Below are 27,719 nucleotides of genomic sequence, written 5' to 3'. Positions count from 1 at the left end.
TCCGATGCTTTACCTATGAGCTACGGTGGCGGCCATCCCCACTTTATCGGGTATATATATGTGCATTTAACCTTGGGGGCGTCTTTATTCTGTCTTTTTTGTCTAAACCAAGTCACTAAAAAATGCAACAAAGTTTTGCAAGGCAGATACTAAGACGAGATGCAGGATACCTCACTTAAATAATCACAAGAGCCTGTGAAAAAGTGACAAAAACAGTAAGAGCTAGCTAGGCCGAAGGGAACAGCTGACGGTAATCACTACCGCAAGATTCAGCAGAGATTCTGTATAGGCATATCACATGGAATAAAACATGTAACAAATAAGTGGCATGATGTTTTCAGTATTGGTCACAAAATGCAGCATGCACAGAAAGCTAAATAGCGAGAGAAGTGATAGACAGCTGATGTAAAACAAAAGAAAAAGTTTGCTGATTGTCAACTAACAGCGTATTCATTGCCGTAAGGTTATAAGTATAAAAGTAGATGCGCTTTCACATAACAACTTGTTTATTCAGCCAACGTTTCGATGGGAGCCCCATCTTTTTCAAGGCACTATATACACATTTTTATGCCGTCTTATAGCTTCTATAGACAGGAGGGAATGGGAATGGAAGAAAAATATTAACAACAAAAAAGAAAAAGAAAAAAGGAAGAAAAAAAAAGAAGAAAGGGAGGAAGAAACATTAGAAAGAAGCAAGAGGGGCATGGCAGGATTGGGAAGGAACAGGAACTCAACAAAGGCGAACGTAAACGAGCTATGCCATCTTTGTCAACAGTACTTCCCGAGCACCCACCCTTCTCCCAGGTGGACATTTTGACCACCATTTCTCTATTTCACCCTCCGGTGCAATCCGCTGGCAACTCGCCCTTTTTTGAAGTTTACGCCAAATCAGTAGGAGAGCTTAAGCGCTTCAAGTGCATGTTGGTGGCGTTAGAAGATACGAAAGAGCCGGTGATTGTGACGCCCCTATCAATATTCATTATATGCATTGGCTCCTGTCAGCGAAGGAAAAGAAGAAAAAAAAGGCAATAAAAAGAGAAAAAGAAAAAAAAAAGGTGGAACTTGTACGGCATTCGGGACCACTTATCTGTGCGTTCCGGCTGTACTTGAAGTGGCGAACCATTTCTCTATTGTCATATGTATACGCTAAAAGATTTGTTAGGGGGTAATATTATTGTTGTAATGGGAGACTAGGGGTAGAGTACTGATTAAATAAGGACGTTTGCGTCTTTTAGTGATCGTAACGCTGACCGAGTGCCTGGGTGTTCATTTATTGTTTTTTATCGTGTTGAATTTGTAGATAAAGTAAGATTTTCGTTGTTCTCACTCTCTGATTGCTCGAAATTGCTTTCCAATAGTGTAACTCTGATGCCATCAAAGCTGTGGTCTTTAATTTTATTGTGTTTTGAAAGTGGAAGGCCTGGCAGGGAACGTACATGTGCCCGATGATTGTTGAATCTAATTCTAAACGGTGTGTCTGTCTGGCATACGTGTTGCATGTTACACACCCCACATTCCGGAAGGTATATGACGTTATCTGAGTCACAGTTTAGTGCACCTCTAATCCTGTGCTTAAAATCCGAGTGGGTGCTTTTCCGCCACTGTCATTGTCTGCATGTGTTTGCATACTTTGCATCTGCTTTTTCCGCAAGGGCGACACCCTGTTTGAGGTTTCACGGCTATTTTTGAATTTGTCAAATGATCCCTTACACTTTTCGGCCGCCTTTATACCACACAAAGAGGAGAAGTGAAAATTTTGGATAGTCGCACGCTCTGTTTCAATATGTTAAAGTGTTTTCTTAGGACCTTGTTTATGTTAGGTGGGTTGCTCGTGAAAGTTAATAGCAAATTTTTGTTACAATACTGGTCGGCATCTCTTTGGTGGTGTAGAAGAAGAATGGCGATTTGGGCTAGTTGGTTTGAATTCATAGTAATAAGGGCTGCAGCGCGAGCACGAATGTGCTAGAAGAAACAGACAAAGTCGAGGTACGAAGGCAAAAGAGGACAACACGAGCGCTGACTACCAACTGAATTTTATTCGCAGCACACATGATAATATATACAACAGGAAACCTTTTGAACAGCACACGTGAGCAACGTGACATATTCTGGGGCATGTTCTGATAAAAAGAAGGTACTAAAACTAGCTAACCTTTATCTAAAAGTGCGAACTCTTTTTCATGCAAGGCCACTGAAGGTTGGCTTACGCATCCGTCACCATTTTTTCTAATAAAAAACGCTTCAGCTATTTCCCGAGTTAACTTGTCCATGTGGCGTGCCAGCACACTCACGCCCGGAAAACGTTTGTCTGTTTCTTCTAGCACATTCGTGCTCGCGCTGCAGCCCTTATTACTATGGTGTAGAAGAGTCTGGCGATCCAGATTTCCCGCTTTTTTGATGGCGTCATCAATAATAGCTGACGGGTATTCTTGACAAAGGAGTACCTCGCGCATATGTGTGCTGTTTTTGTGGAAGTCCTCGGTGCGGGAGCAAATTCGTCGGAATCTGTGTGCTTGGGAATAGGGAATGCTGCTCTTGCAGTGTCGCGGGTGGCAGCTTTCGAAGTGCAGGTATTGTTGCTTGTCCGTAGGTTTTCGGTATACGCTAGTTACCAACGCACCATCGTCCATTCGAATAAGTACATCAAGGAAACTTAATTCAGTGTTAGAGTATGAGTGTGTAAAATAAATTCTGGCGTGTACTTGGTTAAATGCCTGTATGAATTTGAGCAGCTCGTTTTCCAAATGTGTCCAAATCATGAATATATATCATCTAGACCCATACCTTGTCACCTGGTGTGTAGGTTACCAATTTATGCCGTACGTCGTACAGTTTTGCATCTCTGTGTTGCTGGTGACAAATACGCACGCGGGCTAGCTGTCGGGCTTCTTCGGCGCGCTGACCAAATTCTTCGACGTCAGCATGAGTGTCATCACACTTGTACGGCAGCATAGCATCCATGTTATAGTGACTTTGCGCCCATGTATTAAACTAAACGGCGTCATTCCGGTAGCCTCCTGCCGCGCGGTGTTATAGGCGAAGTTCACATAAGGCAAGATTTCATCCCAGTTCTTGTGTTCTGTGTCGACATACATGCAGAGCATGTCTGTGAGGATCTTATTAAGCCGCTCTGTTAGTCCGTTCATTTGTGTATGGTACGCCGTTGTTCTCCGGTGAGCTGTACTGCTTAGCCTGAGAACCGACTCCAAAAGTTTTGCCATGAACGCAGTTCCTCTATCCGTGATGACAACTGTCGGAGCACCGTGCCGAAGGACGACGTTTACTATGAAGAAATGAGCCACTTCTGCTGCTGTGGCCCTCAGCATGACTTTAGTTTCTGCGTAGCGAGACAAGTAATCGGTGTCGACAATGATCCATCTGTTCCCTGTGGTAGAAGTTGGGAATGAGCCCAAGAAATCCATTCCGATTTGGGCGAAGGGCTTTACTTAGACGGAATGTAATAAGCCTGTGGGCCTACCAGGGGGGTGCTTTGTGTCTTTGACAGTCGGCTAAGGTTTGGACGTAATGTTTTACAGCAGCAGGTAGGTTCGGCCAGTAGTAACTGTTCTGCAGACGGGACAATGTTCGAGTGTTGCCGAGATGACCGGAAGCGACTTCATCATGGCAGGCTTCCAGAATTGGCAAGGTTCCTTTTGGCGTTGCATACGTGGTTGCCAGACTGAAAGGGTCAGTGTTGCCAGACTGTCGCTAAATTTGACTGCAAATTTTTTTTTGTAGTTGTGGCTTCTCCGTGAGAATTTGGTGCCATTCGCAGTGCATTTCGCGAACGAGCGACGCTGGCCGTTTAATTAACGGAATGAACCGCGCGTAGCAGTAGTCGAGCGTGGCGCTGTCGTGCAATTAGGATGCTAATTTAATTAACGTTATGAACCGCGCCTAGCAGAAGTTGAGCGCGGTTCTATAAAGCAGCTTGATAAAGCAGCCTTCCAGGCCGCTTTATCGCTTTGCTACATAGCTGTCGATTTGCTGTCGATTTGCTGTCATAGCTGTCATAGCTGTCATAACTGTCGATTTGCTACATAGCTGTCGATTTACATAGCTATCGATTTGCTACATAGCTGTAGCAAATCGGACGTACCCCGATTAACCAGCCTTGGAAGGCTTATTCATCACACGTATATACGAGTCCGAACGATGTCTTGTGCTGACACAGCTAGGGGAAGCGTAGCGTCCCCCGTCGTAGCCTGCGGTCGACGCGACACGATCAGCTGAGAGAAAAAAAATAATAAGGGGGGAGGGGGAAGCGCATCACCTCCTGCGACTCTATTCAGTTTTCCCCGTCATCCCTAATACTGAGACGCGATATCTTAATTGCACAGCTGCGCACACAGCAAGAGAACGCGTCCTGACTTCTGCTAGGCGTGGTTCATTCCGTTAATTAAAATGACCTCTTAATTGCACAGCAGCACCGCGCTCGACTTCTGCTAGGTGCGGTTTATTACGTTAATTAAATTGGCCTCCTAATTGCACAGCAGCGCTGCGCTCAACTTCTGTAACGCGCGGTTCATTCCGTTAAATAAAACAGTCAGCCTCGCTCATGTACTCGCAAAATGCACCGCGGATGGCACCAAACTCTTACGGAGAAGCCACAACTACAGGAGGACATTTTTTAGCCAAACTTAGCGGCAGTCTGGCAACAACCACCCCAAAGTCTGGTAACTGACTTATGCAATGCCAAAAGGAACCATGCTCCATGCCACGAACTGTTCGCCACCGCTAAACAAGCGCTGCCAGTCTACGCTGCGTGCGCCTTCTATCTTATCTCCCTCTTCCCCTTTTCTTACCTTTCGTTCTTATAAAAACCCAAGCCGGACAATAAACGCTCGCTTTTTGCCCTGGCCACTCTGTTCGTGCATTTCGGGGCACGGCTCAGCCGCGGGGGCCGGTTGTGACAGTGGCGACGAGGATTTCAACAAAGAACGAGACCCAGCTGCTTCCTGAAGGCGGGCAAGCAGCCACCACATCGACAGCCATGAGTCACCGCCTCCCGGAATTCAACGACGACACAGATAAGTGGCAAGCGTACCTCGTGAAGGTTGAGGCTTATTTTGAAGCAAACGAAGTCACTGATGATGCCAGGAAAAGAGCCCTGTTGGTAGCCGCACTTGGGTCGCGAACGATTGATGTACTATGCGGTAGAGTGGCACCGCAGAAGCCAAACGCACTCGGCTACGATGCGGTAGTGAAAGTACTAAGCGAGTATTATGACCCACGACCAAACGAAATTTCAGAAAGCTTCAAGTTTTTCCACCGAAACCAGCAGGAAGGAGACTCTGTTCACGCATTCATTGTGGAAATACGGCGCCTGGCGCATAACTGCAACTTCTCGTCCATGCTGGATAGGATGTTAAGAGACCGTATCGTGTGCGGGGTACGTTAAAGAAGTTTGCAAAAGCAGCTGCTCGCGAAACCTGAGTTGACATTACAAGAAGCAGAGGCACTTGCGTTGGCGGCAGAAAGGGCAGAGTTAGATGCGGAGAACATTAATCGAGAAACGCCCCCGGTAACAGTGTCGGCAATGAAAGAGCAACGCTGGGTGCCGCGAGGCCAGAAGAAAAACGAAGACGGAAAGCCATGCGAGTGCTGCGGAAAGCGTAATCATAAGCGCGCGACCTGTTCAATGCGTGGGAGGCACTGTTACAAATGTGGAAAACAAGGGCACTTGGCACGCATGTGCCAAAGGATCGACAACGCGTTGAATGTAACAGCCCAAGCCACCGACAGTGATAGCAGCGCGTCGCAACTTTGGTCCGTAACATCGAAGAATTCATTGGTGCCACCGATTCAGGAAACGTTCACGTGGAACGGCGTAAAGCTGAAGATGGACGTGGATACCGGCTCGCCCGTATGCGTCATTCCTAGAGCAACCTACAAAGCCCACCGTCATCAATGGCCGAAGTTGCAGGAGCCGAAGATAAAACTGGCGTGCTATTTGGGGAAGCTACCCGTACTCAGAGTACTGTCAATGCGTGTATGCCACAAATCGGCGGAGGTTGATTGCAACCTAATCGTCTTGGACCGTGAAGGTCCTCTCCTGTGTGGTCGTGATTTGCTGCAGAAACTACAAGAGCAGGGCGCAGCAGTACTCCACGTAGCTGCGCCACCACTCGGGGCGAGCCCGGAGTCTCCGCCCGCGCCTGCTGTGTTGGACCGCTACTCCGACCTGTGCACGGAGGGCGTAGGACTCGTGAAAGGCCCACCGGTGCGCCTTCACATCAAGCCTGGAGTGACGCCAAAGTTCTTCAAGGCAAGAAAGGTACCCTACGCTCTGTTGGATAAAGTTTCAGAGGCATTATATCGACTCGTGGCAGCTGGCATTATATCACCAGTGACGCACTCGGAATGGGCTACGCCCATTGTTCCAGTCTTAAAGAAAGACGGCACAGTTCGCATTTGCGGTGACTTCAAGGTTACTTTGAACTTAGTATGCGAGCTGGAACAATACCCGCTGCCTCTTATCGAGGATATTTTTGCGCAATCAGGTGGGGGGGAGCGGTTCAGCATTTTGGATTTGCGCGACGCCTACAACCAGATCCCGCTAGACGAAGAGTCTCGCAAATTGGCCGTGATAAACACCCACAAGGGCCTCTTTTGCTTCAACCGCCTCCCGTTTGGGATTGCTTCGGCACCGGCGATATTTCAAAGGCGGATTGAATCAATCCTACAGGGCTTGCCTGGGGTGCAAGCGTACCTAGATGACGTGTTGATAGCGGAAGAGGGTGACAGCGAAAACCGCAATCTGATGGCTGTGCTCGAGCGCTTCTGTGAACATGGCATTAAGCTTCGTGCTGATAAGTGCCGCATTAGCGAGCCCTCTGTTACATATCTAGGTCACCGTATTGACGCGAACGGACTGCATCCCATGGAAAAGAACGTGGATGCTATCAGGCTAGCCCCCTCTCCACAGAACGTCTGCGAGCTACGCTCATTTCTGGGCATGGTAACTTTTTATAACAAGTTTATGCCCGACTTGTCTACCATTCTAGCGCCGTTGTACAAACTGCTTAAAAAGGGCGCTAAGTGGACGCGGAGCACCAACGAAAAGAAAGCCTTTGTCCAGGTGAAAAATGCATTGTGCGCGGCACCCATACTCACTCATTTTGATCCGAACCGTGAGCTCTTCTTCGAGTGTGATGCGTCCCCATACGGAGTTGGTGCTGCACTTTTTCATCACACCGAAGGCGAGAAGCGACCCGTAGGCTTTCGATCGAGAACGCTGACAACTACCGAAAGAAAGTACTCTCAGATCGAGCGCGAGGCGTTAGCCTTGATATTTGGTGTTAATAAGTTTAGGGACTACCTGTTGGGTCGAGAGTTCACTCTGGTTGCGGATCACCAGCCATTGCTGGGCCTGTTAAGGCACGACCGTCAGACCCCCGTCATGGCGGCAGCCAGAATACAAAGATGGGCGCTACTACTTGGTGCATACAAGTATAAACTGCAGTACAAGCCGGGAAAATTTATGCTCAACGCGGATGCATTAAGCTGGTTACCCCAATCTCTTGAACAGGAGCTGCAGGACGACGAGGATGCGGTCGAGTACGTCCTCGTCGTGGACCAGTGGGACGAGCCGGCGGTGCCCATGAAAGAGCTTCAAGCCCTCACGCAGTCAGACGGCGTACTGTCAAGTGTGTGCAGATACGTCATCCAAGGTTGGCCACAATGCACTGCGGAGGAATGCGGGAGTATCACAAAAGGCGGAACGAGCTGTCCGTGCAGCATAACTTGCTTCACTGGGGTCATCGTGTTGTGGTTCCGGCGGAAGCCAGGAAGAAGCTACTGAAGTTATTACATGGAGCTCATCAAGGAGTTTCTGCAATGAAGGCAGTTGCTCGGTCAAAATTTTGGTGGCCTGGCTTGGACCACGATACTGAGCGCTTAGCCGCTGTGTGTCAGCACTGCGTACAGGTGTTGCCCATGCCACCTGCGCAAGCACTCATTCGCTGGCCAGAGATGCAGGAAAAATGGTCGCGATTGCATGTCGACTTCGCGGGTCCGATCCAAAACAAGATGCTTCTTGTCGTCGTGGACTCTCACAGTAAATGGATTGAGGCCATTCCCCTGGCTCACGCGACCTCACGCAACACAGTCGATGCCCTGCGAACGCTGTTCAGTAGATTCGGTCTGCCACACACAGTAGTGTCTGATAATGGCACGCCATTCACCGGATGGGAGTTCAAGGAGTTCTTGCAACAGAACGGCGTAGTTCACGTGCGGGCACCCCCATACCATCCACAGAGTAATGGACTCGCCGAACGTGCGGTGCGAGCCATCAAAGACGGACTAAAGAAGTGTGGGGACGCAGACTTGTCAAGGGCGCTGGCTAGAACATTGTGTCGCTATAGAAACCCGCCGCTTCCGTCCGGGCGCTCACCATCAGAAATGTTGTTGGGTTACCAGCTCCGCACCCGATTAGACGTGTGTTTTCCTCCCAGGAGCCGAGCAACAGGGGATGTCCACTCTGCTGAAAGCGCCGAGTGGAACTTCGCACCAGGAGATCCTGTGTACCTACGCAATTACGGCCGTGGTGACAAGTGGACACCTGGGAAGGTCCGGTCAACCTCTGGTGCACGCATCGTGTCTGTCGACACGGAGAACGGGCTTGTTCACCGGCACATGGACCAGCTCAGGCGGAGAAGCATCGAAAAACCGTCGAGTCCAGAGGCTCTCACTAGTCCCCAGATAAGCCCGGACCCTCCAGTACAAGACTGCGAAGCTCCAACGGCTACTGGCCCCGGTCTTCCGGGCCACCCGCCCCCAGAGTTAAGACGTTCCACACGTATCAAGAAGCCAGTGGAGCGTTATGGATTCTAAAGAAGAAGAAATGCCACGAACTGTTCGCCACCGCTAAACAAGCGCTGCCAGTCTACGCTGCGCGCGCCTTCTATCTTATCTCCCTCTTCCCCTTCCCTTACCTTTCGTTCTTATAAAAACCCAAGCCGGACAATAAACGCTCGCTTTTTGCCTGGCCACTCTGTTCGTGCATTTCGGGGCACGGCTCAGCCGCGGGGGCCGGTTATAACACTCCAGAATTTCTTTTCGCTGTGATGCAGGGATGACGAGCAAGTATAGGCTGCCGGTGGGAGAAAAGTTTTTTTTGTATAGGACGTCATTCCTTAAACAGAAAGATGACAGTCCTCTCGCAAAAACTCGCGGCACGTCTTCACGTTGTCCTTCTAAGAAGTCGATAAGCAAAAGCAGGTCAGGGTCACTGCTGTGAAATAGTGGCCGGGTTGATGACTCCCAAGAATGCGGCGTCTATAGACTCGTTATAATAGAGGCAGGCTCGACGGTTGACCGCGACAGACAGTCTGCGTCGGTGTGCTTTTTCCCTGATTTATAAGCTAAACGGCCGGATGGGTCTTTCAAGTTAGTGAGCCAGTAAAGCGAGTGGCGGTCGCTGACGACCTTGAATGAGCGGCCGTACAGATACGGTCGAAATTTGAGAACCGCCCAGACCACGACGAAGCACTCTTTCTCGGTAGCCGAGTAGTTCTCGGTAGTCGAGTAGTTCTTTTCCGTGCAAGAGAGAGCTCTACTGGCATAGGCTATCGCTTTCTCGAAGTTATCTTGCCATTGTATTAGTATGGCACCCAGGCCTACATTGCTTGCGTCAGTGTGAAGTGCTGTTGGCGCTTCCTGGTCAAAGTGCGCAAGAACTCGAGGTGTTTGGAGGCGTTGGCGTAATTCGTTAAATGGACTTTGTTCCTTTTCGCCCCAAAGAAAGGGGACATCCTCTCGTGTGAGCCGCGTCAAAGGCACCGCAATAGACGAAAAATTGGCGATGAATGTCGGTAATGAGCGCAGAGGCCTAAAAAGCGTCTCACTGCTCTTTTGTCATACGGTGCGAGGAACTTTGCGACAGCGTCGATTTTGCCCTGGTCACGTCGAACTCCTTCGTGGCTGACCAAGTGGCCTAAGAAGCAATGTTCGCTAAAACCAAAATGGCATTTCTTTGGTTTTAAAGTGAGACCAGCCGAACGTATAGCTTGTAGAACTGCGAATAATCGACTTAGATGTTCCTCGAATGTAGCTGAGAAGACAATAACGTCTAGATATACCAAGCATGTCTGCCACTTCAGCCCTAATAGCACAGTGTCCATTAAACACTGAAAAGTGGCTGGCGCTGAGCATACCCCGAATGGAAGCATTTTAAATTCATAAAGACCGTTGGGCGTCACGAAGGCAGTTTTCTCATGGTCTCTCTCATCAACCTCTATTTGCCAATAGCCACTTCGCAGGTCCATCGATGAGAAATAGTGTGCACGCACGTGACAATATCAGTGTTAGAATCTCTGTACATATATGTTGGGCATTGAAATGTAGCAAAAAAAATGGCTGAGAGCCCACTTAGTGGATGACAAGCTGAGCAGTGAGCACCTCTCACTACAGAGATTGGGTAATAATCAGCACGAGCACCCTTAACAAACACATGCCACGCTATGTGGTAGAGCTGAGAAAAATAATGCACAGGGTCAAATGTAGATGGCTCAGTAGCAACACCGGGAGAGAAATGTTAATTGTGGCAGAAATGCTGGGAAGTCAGCCTGAGTTCATTTTCTGGCCTGCTACTTAGAGTTAGGAAAAAGGAGGGGGCATAAAGAGAGGAAAGAGAAGGTGTTGACAATGAGGAAGGTGGCAATGAAGCAAAACCTTGGAGATTCAAAAACAATGTACAGTCTCTTGTCAAGTTTTGTCTCACAGAAAAATTTGGTCAGCACTTCCAGAATATCACACTGATGACGAGGTGGTGGTCCCAACAGAGCTTTCCTTTACATAAAAATGCCAGGTTTGTGAAGAAGGCACAGCACAGTCACAGCGAAAACTAGAAAAGCGGATTTTCAGACCCTTTCCTAAACACGCATTGGGTAACAGCTGTAAGCACACTTGCTGGGTACCCCCCGCTATGGCATTAATAATAACTTCTGGGCCAGCATTCGCTATGCTTCATCACTCTTCTGAGAAGTAAGGTACCCGCTAAACACTTGCTAGGAATTTTGTGCCAATTGTCCATGCAGTGGCTGACGACGATGAGGAATAAAGCCTGAAGTGGGTATGTGCCACAGTTAATAGGCAGTTAATAAGCTTTTGTAATGGGTTGGATCATTGGATGACACCCTCGTTACGCTTTTTACATTGTGTGATGCCTGGTTGTTCTTTTGTTGTTCTAAAGCGCTATTACTCATATTAGCGCAATTCCTTTCCCCCTTTCTCGACATCAAGCCTGCCTAAGGTGAGTTTGCAAAGAAGCAATTGGCGTGGCTCCGTGGTAGAATACTGGCTGGCACGCAGCAGACCCGGGTTCGAGCCCCACTATGTCCTTGGTACTAGGTTTTTTTTCTTTCGTGCGAAGAGGTTACGGACACCGGTGGTGGCAGACAACTACAGCACCAGGTGTGACCCAAGTTGTGACCCCATAACAGCTTTCGCTGTAAAAGTGCTTTTTTTCAAGCATCCAAGTCCCAAGTACTACCCAAGGAGCATTGAGAATCACATTCACTTACTGTGCCCTGTTGAAGGCAGGCATTCTAAGGTATCGTTAGGAAGTGCTTGGTCATAACAGCTACTTAAAGGAGAAAACCTACCTGTGTGGCCGGCCGTCCATGAAACAGGCCCCAACCCAGTACAAGTATCCGTGTTCGGGCTTCTCTGGGGTTCAAGCAGTACTCAGCATTGGCTGTGCACATCTTGTGCTGGTGGCCTTCTCTGCCATCCTCTCCCACAGCCAGGTTGATCTCAATGCCACGCCACCCTGTAGGCAAGGCCACATGTCCATCCAGCAAGGCTGCATAACACTTGCGCGCTGTTCGAAGAGGAGGTCCCAATGATGCCTGCATGGATGAAGGAATAACCATGGATTGTGCATCAGCCAAATAGGTATTACATATGCTACTCATGTGGTGTTCCTCCGAGCCATTTAAAGGGCCACTCACCAGGTTTGACAACTTTGAGCTGACAAGCGCAATCCATAGACGAGGCGTTCATGATCACGCCTGCCAAACTTTGCAACGCTACGCGCCGCGGAATTGGGTCGAATTTCAGAAAGAGAGCTGCTCCCCCTCCCCTCTGCCGGCGCACACGTAGAGAATGAAGGCACGACGTAGGCGTGGGAATGACCCTATGTACACGGCAATGCGGTGACGTTGGTCCTCTACATAGACGAGTCTGCTCTGACGTTGTCAACAGTATACCACGTGGCACGGCAAAAATTATTTAACACAACATGCATAGTTTACGTATTTGCTGCTTCAAGAGATGAATAAAAAATTGAAATAAATAATGAGACGCAATAAAAAATTGAGCACATTTTTCTTTCATTTTTCCCGTGAAATGCTACAAGATGCGGGGCTAATGTGCCAGCGTTGCGCATGCGTTCGTGTCCCCGCGGTCAGCGCATTGAGCAGACGACCGCCGTAGAACGCTCCTACGCGTTCCCGCACTCGTTGTGCTCATATACTCTATTACGTCTAAGCCAGCGTTTCCAAACCATCCGGCAGAAACAGGCAGAAAGCCACAAAATAACGCTGGTCAACAAAGCAACGCTGTTCGCGTGCTCGGGGGCTGGGCTTGTCCGGCACGTCATGCGCTTGCTTGTCACCTCTTGGTCGGATGCCGGAGAGGGTGGGGAAGAGATTTGGCTCGCGAAGACTACGCGGAGGAGCGGCAAGAGGTTAGAGCTCGCCTCCTGTCACCCTCGTTTCGCACCGCTTCAAAAAACCTGTTTTCTCCGCTCGTAATAAACTGATTCAATAAATTTTTGTGGCAAAACGTTCCTCATCGGACACCCAACAACTTCCACTGTCTAACTAAAGTTTGGTATGGGGCCTGGTGAGTGGCCCTTTAAAAGGTGTCGCTAAATGGCACTAGAGATTTTTTAGAATTAAATGATAGTGCTGCAGCACATGAACAAAAAAGATGTACCTAGTCATATACATGCAAGGCATTTCTTAGTGCATTGGAGGCACTTTGGCTCCGTCGATCCCTCCTTCTTCTACCCACACTCCTTGGTGAGCTGTGGTTAGTGCCACACATGACTAAATGAAAAGTTTGCATGACGTCCGTCCGTTCGTCCAGTCACGTGTGGCACATACCAGCAGCATACCACAACCGAAGGAATATGGGTATGCGCCACAGGTGGTTTGGATCACACCAGGAACAGTGACAGCAGACTTTCAAGAAGCTTTACACAATCTCGTAACGGAGGTTGTATTGCAGGCAGGGCACATGTCAGCAGCATTGTCAGTGGCGAAAAATTGGAGGAACAAAAAGATATAAAACTGCTCAACATAACAATCACATTGAAGTAGTCTATTAGTTCGCAAAACAGGTGCGCGCAATTCATCAATTGACAAGAAACGTCCAAGTAGGAGTGCGACCACTCAAAATCAGCAAAACTCTGACATTGTGCACACTCTGAAGCCAACAATGTCAAAATTGAGCGAGACAAGAAGTCAAGAGGGAATAAACGTGTGAGACGGAGGGTAATTTGAGTACTAAGCTGGGCTATGGGAGTTGTGTGTATCATTTCATTAGGATATAGTTGAAGTTGTGCACAGTTAAGTGCGAGATACTTTTTCCTTTTGTCCAAAGAGTGAAGTATAGTGCGCATGTGAAACTTGATTTCGGCGGAGGAGTTGAACTGAGCTGTTGTGGTGCCCGCCTCTGACACCAGTGGTGTTGGAAAGGGGCACCACCAGCAGTAAATTTTCGTAAATATTGTTGGGCGAGGATGGCGTTTCTTAGCTGTAACCATAGTTTATGTCTAGGGCGCGTAAGCTGGAACCTGTTGTTAACTTCTGTTCATTGTTTTAGCACGTTTGTTCATTGTGCACCAAGAAGTAAACGTGTCTAAGAGCATTTAATTTGCGGTGAATTCCAATTACAACAGCTACAGAATCATTATATGTTATGACTACTATCAGAAGTGTTTTCCTTGCCGGTGACCTAATGTGTGTCGGTGTATGCATCTGCGCCGGCACGCATCTTTACACTATATTTATACTCGAGTTTTTGCGGGTTGCAGTATGTTGCTTTGTGTTGCATCATGTTCGCAAAGCTTGAATTTACGTCAAGGTGTTCATGCAGCCCGTTGCATGAAACTCGAGCTGACTTTTTAATTCACCCACATTGTAGTTTACTGATGTGGCCCACACTCTTGCATTTTGAGGCATTTGTTAAACTTGAACTGCATTCGAACAAATCCATGTCTGTTCACGGCCGAATCACTTTACCTTAAGTGTGCACTCTAAACAAAAAAAGTTAGTAGAAAGCTTGTAACCACAAGCATAAGTTTAGTAACACGAGCTGTTACTAACTTTCTTGGGCACTTACAAGCTTTTGTGACCTTTTTACAACGTAAGTTTGAAACGGTCCTTTTGCACTGTGTTACTAACGTTTTGCCATGCATGTTTAACAAGGCAGTATTATGCTAGTATGCTTTGTATTAATGTTTGAATAAAATCCAATGCTATGTTACCTCCGGCACCTAATATAATTGTATACTGTATAAATAAACAGGCAAACTTATAGAGGCACCCACCAGCACCAATTCCATTCCCAAAACGTAGGGCAATGCCAAAAGCAGTTACATGCTGAACATGTCGCGTGGATTTATCGTTGTGTATGAGTGTGGTGCCGAGAGTCGTCGGGGTCTAGCAATTAAAGCCGACGCTTTGCGGTGAGTGATGCTAACACGTCATTGCTTTTGTACAAAGTTTCTTGCCTTTCCCCGCCTCTTAGAACTAAAAAAATCTGCTCCTTACCTTTTCATCCAATATTTTACGTTGTTAGGATAACCGTAGAAGTAAGACAAAGAGTCAGCCATTAAAACTAATATGTATGTCTGACTCCTGACTGAGGGCTATTGTCTACTTCTATATTTATTTACCAGAGTTTGAATTATTACCCCAAAATGCCATCAAAATAGAATACAACGTTAAAGGCAGCGCCTGTATATTTTCTAGCAGTTAGAAACTTTTCGCATTTAAGTTTCATGCACTCTAATTGCCTGCTCAATGTAACGCGCAATGTAACACTCAAATTGAAGTAGCCAACTAGTTCCCAAAACAGGTGCGCCCAACTCGTCAGTTGACAGGAAACACCAAAGTAGCAGTGCAACCCCTCGAAATCAGCAAAACTCCTACATTGCAGACACTCTGAAACCGACAATGTCAAATCTGAGCGAGACGGGAAGAAGTTAGGAGAAAATAAATGCTTGAAAAGGAGGGTCACCTAGGACACTAAATCGGCCTAAGCTCACAAGGTCAGAAGTTTGAAATTGTGCTGTTTTTTTTTTTTTTCGGTATAGAAATATGGACTCCTAAACAGTTAAGAAAAGTCCGGAACTACAAGCCATGTGAAGTTGAGAGCTGCTAGACCGTCTGGTGGTATTCTATAGTGCTATGAAAGAGCAACAGAAATTTCTACTTAGATATAGTGCAGCAGCCTAGCATCCCATGACAAATTGATGCCGAACCATTCCCAATCATATATTTACTTAAAACTCGTGATGAAGGAATCATTAAATAAAGAAAGAGGTCTGGAGTGCGGCCTCACTGGCGACCAGCTGTCGGTAATGCACTCTCTCACCAGAGCAGGATTGGCCACCTCGGTGTACTACCTGGCCACAACCTCCCATGAATACAGCAATTAACCCTTGGTGCTCAGTTCCCAGCGGCTGCGAAGCAACTGTCTAAGGTGGCGGCCAGACGTGCGACGCAGCGGAGGGTGCTAAGAATCTCTGAATCTAGACAGGCCGCCTTTAGAATCTAAACTTGGCTACCTTCAATGCTAGAATGCTATCTAGTGAGGCTAGTCTAGTAGTCCTATTCAAGGAATCAGAGAGTGTTCAGTGGGATGTAATAGGACTCAGCAAAGTTAGGAGCACACACAAGGCTTATACAGTGCTGAAGAAGGGACACTTCCTAGGCTACCATGGATTAGTTGACAGAAAATAACTAGGGGTGGGGTTTCTTATACAAAAGACTATCGCTGGCAATAGTGTAATTAATCCGAGTGTAATTAATCTTTCTTCAGCACAGCTATCTATGACCGAAATCAGACTGCTTTCAAAAGGCCTAACATTCTGTCCGGCTAGTGGAAAATTTAGTGAATTCCAATTGTATCAGGATTTAGATAACTTTGCTAGAAATATGCGCCTACTAGAGTACTTCCATGACCATGAACCAAACCGAACAGTATTCCCTGATTCTTCAAAAAAAAACTTGGTCACCACCTGAACAGCGGGACAGACACCTAGACATGTATATATCGGCAGTACAAAAAGACATCATATCGGCTTGTTCAAAAACAAGGCGCTATAGAAACAATCTCTCCTTGGAAGAGCATAAGTCACTGGAGCTCCTAAGCGGTCGAGCGGATTTGGTAATTAAGCCTGTGGATAAGGGTGGTGCGATAGTAATATTAGATAGAATTGATTACCTGAGAGAAGGCTAACGGCAACTGGTGGACAAGAACTTCTATGCAGAACTCGAAGATGACCCCACTAAATTATTCGAATCAGAAATAATCCGTGAACTAAATTCACTGCGTAAAAATGGAAAAATCACGGCTGATATGCTCAAGGCAATGCAACCTATTCAGCGTGCTCCAGGCCGGTTTTACTTGCTCCCTAAAATACACAAAGTCAACCACCTGGTCGTCCTATTGTTTTAAGGAACGGCACAGTAACAGAAAGAATGTCAAGGGGGCTAGATTTCATAATTAAGGATATTGTTCCAACTATCCCTTCGTACATTAAGTACCCTAACCACTTTCTCCGTGTAATCAGCGGACTCGAGGTTCCCCACAATAACATCCTTGTTACAATGGATGTAGTGTCACTTTACATGAACATCCCACAGTCAGATGGCCTTGACGCAACAGTCGCAGCTTTTAAGAAGGCCAGTGTGCCGGTGTGCTTAGATGAGGACACACTGTCGACATTACTGCAGTTGGTACTCAGCCACAATAACTTTGAGTTCGATAATAAGCACTTTCTCCAGATAAACGGCACAGCTATGGGTACAAAGATGGCTCCTAATTGCACGAATATTTTTATGGCATCTATTGATGAACCATTTCTTGCAAGCAGAACACTGAAGCCTCTCGTTTACAAAAGATTCTTTCACGATATATTCCTTATTTGGCACCACGGAGAGGAAAGTCTGTTGTCATTCATAGATGATTTTAATTCAACTCACTCGTCAATCTCGTTCACACACACCAACTCTAAGTCAACTATAAACTTTCTCGTTGTCACTGTTCGAATTAATGAAAAACGAATTTGCACGGACCTACACAAAAAACCAACGGATCGCCATCAGTACCTACATTTTAAGAGTAGCCATCCGCATCACTGCAAAACAGCCATCCCATACTCGCAAGCACACCGATACCGCCGAATTTGTTCGGATGTGTCAGATATCGAAGGTCATGCCAAAGATCTTAAAACGGCCCTTGTGACAACAGAGTACCCAGAGAAAATAATCGATGATGCTATAAGCCGGGCACGTAGTTTAGATAGGAATGAAATTTTGTCGGGCTCGAAACCACGCCATTCAAAAAACCAAACTAACCTTGCCGTCACATACTCGTCCACACTACCGCACCTCAACAATATCCTTTCAAAACATTTTAACATTAAACAGCATAGTGCGCGTCTATCCTCAATTTTCACGGAGGCGCCGCGAGTGGTCTAACGCCGCGGAAAGAACCTAAAAGACATCCTAGTTAGAGCTAAGACGACCGAGTCTGAAAGCAGTGAATGGGGCTGTAAGCCATGCGGGAAACAACGCTGCCAAGTCTGCAAACACATGACTACAACCTCTGTTGCCGAGGCTTTGTCCTCACACTTCAAATTCAAAATTAAGGACACGCTGAATTGTGACAGCCAGAACGTAATATATATGCTGCATTGCGATGTCTGTGGCCAGCAGTATATCGGTCAGACTAGAACGGCATTAAGACTACGGTTCAATAACCACAGAGCCCACGCACGCAGTCTGCCAAACCTGCCTTTTTCCAAGCATCTAAACTTGCCAGGGCACTCATTCGAGAAAGTATGCGTCACCCTCCTCCAGTCAGGCTTCTGCGGGACTCGTTAACGGGAACAAAGGGAGTCATACTTTATCCATAAATTCCAAACACTAACACACGGTATCAATGAAAGCATCAGCAGCCTATCGTTCCTTAGGTCGTGTAGCGGTGAGATGGGACACGAATCGAGTCTGGCGTAAATTTCATTTTTTAATTTTTTTAATGTTTTTAATAATTTTTAAATTTCAAATTTTTTTCATTTTTTAAACCGTAACATATTAATATTATTATTATTATTACTATTATTATTATTCCTCAATATGCTCAACAGAGGTGCCCAATAGTTATCGGGGGAATGGACCAACCGAAAAAAATTTTCCATGTACTATTTGTATATGTACATTTGTTGTGTGATTTTTATTTATTTATTATTTTGTTCATATTTTTTATCATAATTATTTCATTTTTGTGTTACTTGTTGTCTGTCTGCATTTTCCCGAGTTTCCAGATTTGTGCACATATCTCTCGCACAATATCACTCATTCCATTATGTTTGTTATTATTTGTTTCATATTCACTGTTCACCTTTCTTTATATTTTCTATGTCATTCTGTTTAACTTATGTTTGCCTTATTATGTGTAAGTGGGAGAGCCCAACCAACACCAGCCGATTTCAACCACAGGCGCTTCGCTTCGGGGAGTGGCACAAAAGGGCTGTAGACACGCACGCAGTCATATTGACGTGTGCCTTCCCGTTCTAGATGTTGGCTTTACTTTCCAAACGGCTTTTGGTGCTTTCACCATCTTTGCCCCGAAATCTGACACCCCCCCTCCCCCCACATATGGTATGTGTCAGTATAGTTTCAGCGAAAACGGAACACCTGTTTCTCCTTTCCTTTTTCTAACTGACTACAGAAAGGGCCGGATCGGGCACTCTCTGTCAGAGTCCCTTGTCTCGCTACGGGTAATTGCCTGCCACCCAAGCTCACCACAATGTCCCTCCGTGAACTTCAGAGACGCGTCACCGAAGCGGCCCTATCCCTCTCTTTCTTTCTCCTCCTACCCCTTGTTTCTTCTTTTTTCTCTTTTTCTTCTCTTCCTCATTTTTTTGATTTGGTTCTTTTTGGATTGCTCCAGCAAATGAGATGAAGATAACTGTTCGTTCGGCACAGCATATGTCACCACTGTAAAACCACTAATTTGTCGCTCTCTCCCATTTCCTTCTCGCACCACCATGTCAATGGCGCATGTTCGAAGAGCGTCGCACTTGTTCGCAAACAGAATGATGTGCAGATATTAGCAGGAGCGCAAAGTTTTTTGAAGCATCCACATCTTAACTCTGAAAACTCTCAGACTAACTGGAGGAGCAGCCACAGATTCTCGGCTGTTGCTGCCAATAGTTTTTCTTCTGATAGTTGGTTCTCGCACTTGCTAATGGTCAACATGTACAGATCATTTAAAATGTCTTGTTCGGTAGATATCCGCGCACACGAGTTAATATGGAGTATTTTTTTTTTTCGCGCAAGCGACGATGTAGCAGTACACATCCGGCGTGTCAGGTTATATATTTGCAGTTATATCGACACCTGAAACTAAAAAAAAAAACTGCCGAAAAAATTACTAATGCAATCCACTGACAAAGTATGCCAGTGTGTTATTTCACTAAGGCGCACCAAATCACCAACTCAAAATTGCGGGATCTTACATACGAGTCGGAGAAGTACCTGCTCCTGCGCTCAGAAAGAAGCTTTTGGTGACGTTGTCGGTGAGCTGCATTGTGGCTGCGGACTGACAACTGTTATTTTCCACGTAACATTTTGGTGGAAGTGCTGGGTGCTCTTCTGACAACGGAGCTATGCAGTGGACGCCTCCTTAAGTCTGCTACCATGGCTTCGGGTGAGGACACGACATCGTACCACCCCCAGACAAACGGGCTTACAGAACGTTTAAACCGCACCCTGACAGACATGCTATCGAAATACGTCTCGGCCGACCATCGTGATTGGGACCTTGCACTACCCTACGTGACGTTCGCATACAATTCCTGCCGGGTACTCGCCATTTTACCTTCTGTTTGGACGCGAACCAACATTGCCGTTGGATGCCTTCCTGCCAGCCGCTGCGCAGTCTACTTCTGAATATGCACGTGACGCTATTACCCGAGCTGACCACGCTCGTCAGCTTGCCCGCAGCAGATTAATGGCGTTCCAAGACTCGCAGAAGCATCGTTACGACGAGCGGCATCACGACGAACACTTTCCAACAGGTTCCCTCGTTCTTCTTTGGTCCCCTACGCGACATGCAGGTCTTTCAGAAAAACTTCTCTCTCGTTTCACGGGCCCATACCGCGTGCTTAGACGAGTGACCGACACTACATATGAAATTGTCCCTGATAATCCATCAACCTCTTCCGCTCTGCTGTCAAGGGACATCGTCCACGTATCAAGGCTCAAGCGTTACCACACTGCTCCTGCTGTGACCCGTAAACTCGCCGGGTCGGCGCTTTTGCCGCCAGGGGTCGTGTTACGTGATTTCGTCTGACTGAAAGAGGGCATAGTGAGGCATACCCAAGTAAGGTGCCTCAGACTGAGAGTGAAGAAGTGGACGTTGTCAGTGAGCTGCGTTGTGGCTGCGGACTGACAACTGTTATTTTCCACGTAACAATATTTTAAAGGCTAAATATATCAATATGTGTAAAAATATGTGGTTTGATCAAAGCTTCCAAAACTCTGATTTATTTATATAAATCCACTAGTTGAATTTGAAACTTCGTTATACCTACACAGACCTGTAGAAACCCTCATTCAAACGATTAAGATTAGGCACTGTCTACACCAAGAATTTTTTACACAGCACTGACCGCGCTGAAAATTCTAAATGTGATTGCAGATTAGTAAATGAAGACATATATGACCTCTTCCTAGAATACCCAGAACACGAAACATCAAGACGCCGACTTAGATCATCCTTAATGACCTTAGATCGAAGACCATTCAGTTTAAGGAAGCTTTTGGGCCCATGGCCAACAAGAGGTTTACAGAAGTGCGCCGTAAAAGCATTGAAAGTATTCTGAAGACAGTGGCTTGGCAGATATTAGTGCACTTTGCTTTTTTACGTAACAGCGCATATTTATGGGACTGTTGACTGCTATGTTGACAATCATGCGGCTGTTATCTCGACAATTATGTGACTTTTTGACTGTATGCAGTGAGTTCTTTTCAATTTGTTGACTTCACAGCATATGCCAATATATATGGTTATTGAATAGATTGTTCTGAAATCTCAAGTCCTAACTGCTATGCTATACTTTTTATTGTATGTGCTATGAATTTGCTACCCTTGGATACCTGGACCCTATGTGAACTTTGTTATTAGTGATATTGTAAGATATTTAGCACAACCTTGACTCTCGAAAACACTGACACAAACACTCACACATCCACTCGAGTAACACACATGACACTCAGCTTATTAGACCCTTCTAAGGGATAAGGAGTAGCCGGCGCCCTATTGATGCGCCAACATCTCCTTATATCACACCAATAAAAAAAAGTATTTCTTTACCATATGACAGGACCGACTTCTTAGTGCATTAGAGTATAATGCTTGTTTTAGTACGCACTTATGTTGAAAGTTAAAGGGAAAGGCAAAAAATTGGTGTTCATCTTTTTTGTTTTGACACAGCAGAACTGCTATGCTTACTGAAGCACAGAGAAAGAAGAGGAGGTGCCAGCAGACAACAGTGGAAAAGGCAAGAAAAAACAGTTCCTAGAAGCACATCAACAGGTCTTAATGGCATATCCCAATGAGTATGTTGATAAGGATATCAGGTCCAACATCTAAGCAAACACTAAGAGAAACAGTGGGCAAGACAATATCGGTTGGTGAAGCTCCTCATGGGTGGAGATGAAGGAGGATGAGCATGATTTACAAAAGGAAAGCTGATTAACCTTTTCGGGGGAGGTGTGTACATTTGTACACATCAACTATGAAGGTGGGTCCCACTATGCATGTTTCTTCAAATAGCTTGAGACGCAGTGTGCACGTGTGTGCAGGTGTCTTGAGTGGGCAGTTACAAGTCATTTAACTTCTATGTGCTGCATATTGCAGCAGAGGATCACTTTGCTAGAGATGGAGACACTACTGCATTTGGTGATTGTTTGACGTGCCATGTTCCAGGACTAACACCAACACTGTTTTTTATTTGCTGAAAATGACTACATCCAAAAAACAAATAGAATGTGTTTTGTGTCCAATATTTTATTCTTTTTACAAAGGAATTGAGGCTGACTGAGCAGACAATTCTTAAATATTTAATTACATGCTAATTTACTTAAACAATAACAGCTCACCAAAAACACCTTCCTTAATTTTCTTTCTTGGAATGCAATATACAGTGTCTTGGAATTATGCTATGCCAATTTGACTAATTTGCAGACAGTGCATTATAATTTACACCCAAAGGGGATAAACAACTATTGTTGCACAACAGTAACATCAGTGTTTTACAGGCTCATGATGACGATTTTAAAGGAGAGACGGCAAACATGTGTAAAGCATGAGGTGCCATTGGGGGAACTATTTCTGAGTATCAACGGAGCTTCAACAGTATAATTCAAAGGGAATCAAGGAATTCTGGATGCAGTGAATGGAGTAACTAATCTTTATAATGATATCCATAAAAGTAACAAGGCACAGTCATAAAACAGAAAAGACAGGTACCTCAGCAAGTGGCATGGACAAAACTTTTCAGACATGCTTCATGTTCATGCATACACTTGTTCATGTGCATGTATATGTACATGCACATACACAAATTGAAAATTTTTTAAGTGGGGAGGGGAGGGGGGAACAGTTTTAACACTCCAAACTCTCTAGCTACGCCAATAACCCAAGCCTACAGTGATACAGCGAGGGCTTAGGGGTGATAAGGCGAGGGCATAGGGTGGTGTTGCTATTTACACAGAAGCTTCTAGAGATAATAATATATTATCAGATTACACCTGCATTACCAATGATTCCAAGATATTTATACTAAGGCGAAACTCCGATGTCGCTGCTGTGCATCGGTATCCAAATGGGAATTTAGGATAGTCTACAAGCTTTTTTAAGATTTTTTGCATTTTTTATTATCTAATAACCTCAAGCTAGTATGTGGTGAAGACTTTAACATCAATATTCTTGAAACCAACTCTTTTGTTCAAGATTTCAACACCACTATTTGTTCAATACGGTTTAAGAATACACTTACTGTACCGACACGTGTCACCCTGAACAATTCGTCGACCTTAAACTTGTTCATTACTAATGAGTAAACTACAGTGTTGAGCCCAGGAACTAGAGCTTCAGCTATAGGTGAACTGCCTAACTTTCATGATTTTCTTTTACCACAACAACTCATAAAAATAATCCAATGAATGTATTTATGATGCAGTACATATCAGATAATATTAGTGCTTAGGATTTGTCTTTTAGATACAAAATTTTAAATGTGCACGTTGTACATTTGAAGATTATTAAAATATTTTCGCAAATTTAGGCTGCATACTTTTCGTTCAAATATTTTAGACCATCAAAAAGAATAAGAAAACCTTAGGTCACCTCAGCTCACAAAAAAGCCATTAAGGAAAAAAATAGAATTATTTCTCACCTTGTCGTCAGATTTGAAAGTTTTAAAACTTTCAGAAATAAACTTAATGTAGAGCTTAAGCCGGCAAAGATAGCATATTATCAACGAATATTCTATGATATCAAAAAGCATCAATCTGAAGTCACATAGAAAATGTTGCACAAGGTGTTGGGTTGTGATAATAAATTGGAAACACTCCTAAAGCTAAGACTTGATAACCGTGTTCTTGTCGGACATGCGCTGGCGGATCATTTTTTCAAGCAAGTTTTCTTAGAACACGCTTTGCCAGATAGTAACCCAGAAGTTCTCCCACCGACAATCGATTGCCCAGCTGATAGCTTCACTCTTGATCATACAGACGAAAGTGAAGGTTCTTTTAGATTTATAGGCCTAAAAAAGAGCAGGGCTTTAGATATAGATAAATTGCAGATTAAGCCTATGAAATAGGTTATTAACACTTTGAACCAGTTCTTGCTAACTCATTTATTTTCAGTTCAGTGAATTACCTGAAGCAATAAAAAAAATCCAAGCTGTCTGTTGTTTACAAAGGTGGCCATAAAAAGGACGCCAAAAGACCGATATCTGTGATTCCAATTTTTTTTGAAAGGCTGAGAAAAAATCTTTTTCTCTCAGCTGAATGAATTCCTTGACAAAATAAATTTACTTTCTGATGCACAGTTTGGTTTTGGGAAAGGGCGTTCTACAGAAACAGGTTTAATAACTCTGAAAGAGTGCGTGGGCAGAAACATTGAAAATAAACTTAAAGTCTCGATCGCTTATTTATTATACAGGCTTTCAACCCACTGAATCATAACATTCTTCTACAAAAGCTATCAGATTATGGGGTTTCTGATAAGCAGCTCGAATTATTCTGTTCGTATCTCATCAAAAGAAGTCAGTATGCATATATTGACAACTATAAAAGAGTTTAACTGCCGCAGGGGCGTCTGTGTAAGCAGGCGTTTGGTGTGTAGCGACACCACGGACCCGAGCTAACGGGGGGTTCTCACCAGAGAAGGATTGGCCACCCTGGTGCAGTATCTGGCCACTACCTCCCACATGCAAATGTCAATTAACTCATGAGCCTCTGTCCCCAGCAGCTACGAAGCAACTGACCACGGCGGCGGGTCAGATCTGCAACGCAGCAGAGGGTGCTAAGAATCTCTGGATCTAGACAGGCCGCCATTTTAACCTGAACTTCGCAATGTTTAATGCTAGAACCTTAGCTAGTGAGGCAAGTCTAGCTGTACTATTCGAGGAGCTAGAGGGTGTTAAATGGGATATAATAGGACTCAGTGAGGTCAGGAGGACAGATGAGGCCTATACGGTGCTACAGAATGGACACGTCCTTTGCTATCGGGGCTTGGCGGACAGAAGAGAATTGGCAGTGGTGTTCCTGATTTACAGAAACATAGCTCACAATATAGAGGAATACTATAGCATAAATGAAAAGCTGGTAGGTATTATAATTGAACTCAATAAGAGATACAAGATGAAGATGATACAGGCTTTAGCGCCTACATCCAGCTATGATGACGCTTCAGTTGAAAGCTTCTATGAAGATGTGGAATCGGCAATGAGTAAAATAAAAACACAGTATACTATACTGATGGGAGACTTTAATACAAAAGTACGGAAAAAGCAGGCTGGAGACCAGGCAGTAGGAGATTATGGCATCGGTACTAGAAATGCCAGAGGACAGCTACTAGTAGAATTCGCAGAACGCAATAGTTAAAGAATTTTGAATACCTTCTACCGAAAACGAGGCAACCGTAAGTGGACATGGAGGAGCCCTAATTTTTATTTTATTTATTTCCAAACACTTTTGGCCGTTATGGACGTAACAGGTTGGGTACAGTAAACATAAAACAAAAACAAGTACAATGTATTGTATAGAAGACAGAATTTTTTTAAGATACACAAAGGAAAAATATTTAAACGCTGTTAATAAAAACGTACATACATATATTGTGATGGTGGTATAGTATGCAATATGAAGTAACTACGCGATGTATCTTCGAACAACATGGCAATATATGTACAATACTATAGCAACACTCAATTTTTTATTGCACTCTTCAAAGCTTTCTATGTTCTTCGAATTCAGTACCGGTACTGGCAACTGATTCCACTCTTTTATCGTTTGTGGAAAAAAGGAATACGCATACACATCAAGATTGCATTTAGGAACCGAATACACAAATTGATTGCATGATCTGACATTGCTGGAAGGCCTGGAAACAAGATAGGGTTTTGTTTCAATATTGGGTTTTGTTTCAATATTAAGGTGTCCTTTTGATAACAGAAAAAGAAATTTAATTCGACCGACTTTCCGGCGATGAGCCAGCGTAGGCAATTCAAGCAACCGAAGCATTTCAGAAACGGAGTCACTTCGTAAATAACACGATAAAATTAGCCGTAAATAACACGATAAAATTAGCCTTGTGGCTTTTGTCTGTACTTTTTCAATTCGATTGATTAATTCAGACTGGAAGGGGTACAACACTGCGCTGGCGTATTCTTGCGTTGGCCTTACGTAGATCAAATATGCAAGCAGCTTAACGGATGGTGTTGCTAGCTTTAGTTTGCGACGGAGGAACCATAACTTTTTTCTGCAGCTGCACAAATACTGTTCATGTGTGGTTTCCAACTTACGTCATTTGAAATGATTAAGCCTAAGTATTTTAGCGAGTCAGCTTCGTTTAGAGTTGTGGAATTCATCTCATATTGACATTTAATTACATGTTTTTTTCTGTTCTTAACTCTGAGCATAACTGAATTGGATTCATTGATTTTCATTTGCCATTTAGTGGCCCATCTTTCTACGGCTCTAAGAGCTTGCTTAATTGACGCCTGATCATTCTGGTTATTGATTTCACAGTATATTAGGCAATCATCTGCGAATAACCTGACGGTTATGTCATCACTTACGTCATTAGCAATATCATTTATATAAAGCAAAAAAAAAGCAGGGGTCCCAAAACGGATCTCTGTGGTACTCCTGAAGTTATGTTTAGCAGATCTGATTTGTTGCCACTTATTTCGACGTATTGTGTCCGACCTGTGAGGTATGAGCGGATCCACGCTTCAACTTCATAATTTATATTCATTTCCATTAGCTTGTTTATTAAGTTGGTGTGCACAACCCGGTCAAAAGCCTTCGATGAATCTAAATATATAGCGTCGATCTGCTTTGTGTTATTTAGTGCAGTCGAAAAGTCCTAATTGTTTCTACCAATCGTGCAACAGCGGATAGGTTCCGTCGAAAGCCAGGCTGATTAGAAAAAAACGCCCTCTTGTTTTCAAGATAACTGCAGATTGATTTTGATATTATGTGCTCCAGGAGCTTGCAGCACACGCACGTCAATGAAATGGGCCGGTAGTTTCCTATGTCTTGCTTTCTACCTGATTTGTGAACTGGAACAACTTTTGCAACTAGCCAATCAGCTGGGATTTGTTTCTGTTCTAGCGATGCCTTAAACATAATCTCAAGATAGCGGCCTACCATTCTGAATACCTGCGTAAAAACGCATTTGGTATACCATCAGGACCTATGGATTTCTTATCTTTAATTTTAAGCAAAAGTGCTACAATACCTTCATATGACACCTTCATCTCAGGCATTGTTGAAATGTATGGGGATTGTAGTGCAAATGGTGAAAAATCATTTGCAGAACTATCAATAAACACAGATACGAAAAAGTCATTAAAACAAGTTACAATACGAGAGGATTCTGTCACAAGTTCATCATTAACGACAATGTCTCTAGGACCCTCGTTATCTTGTGACAAATGGCGCCAAAAACGGTGTGGGTCATCCTTGATAAAACCAGTCAATGTAACATCTTAGAAGGTTTTCTTAACAGCATTCAGCTACGTGCGCAAGGCAGTGCTTAGTGCGGAAATTTTACTATGATCTTTTTTTTAACTTTTTTCGTTCACGGCTAATTTTTCATTTTAAATGTATGATTTGACTGGTTATCCATGAATTGCGTTTTTGTTTTTCTTTTTTATCTGTACAAACCTACCAATG

At 44.7% G+C, this 27,719-nt stretch overlaps 1 protein-coding gene across 1 annotated transcript in view; it reads right to left on the bottom strand.

Annotated features, from left to right (window-relative positions):
- LOC119168717 (RNA pseudouridylate synthase domain-containing protein 1) overlaps positions 1–27,719 on the bottom strand; it is a 74,874-nt gene that overhangs the window by 7,067 nt on the left and 40,088 nt on the right. The window contains exon 2 of the mRNA XM_075865892.1: positions 11,607–11,852. Within this exon, the coding sequence (XP_075722007.1) occupies positions 11,607–11,852 (246 nt within the window). The remainder of the gene's footprint in view (positions 1–11,606; positions 11,853–27,719) is intronic.

This window comes from Rhipicephalus microplus, chromosome 6 (assembly GCF_043290135.1).
Source record: "Rhipicephalus microplus isolate Deutch F79 chromosome 6, USDA_Rmic, whole genome shotgun sequence".
NCBI classification, from domain to species: domain Eukaryota; kingdom Metazoa; phylum Arthropoda; class Arachnida; order Ixodida; family Ixodidae; genus Rhipicephalus; species Rhipicephalus microplus.
Note: the sequence above shows the minus strand (reverse complement) of the source record. Positions and strands in the feature narration are given on the sequence as shown.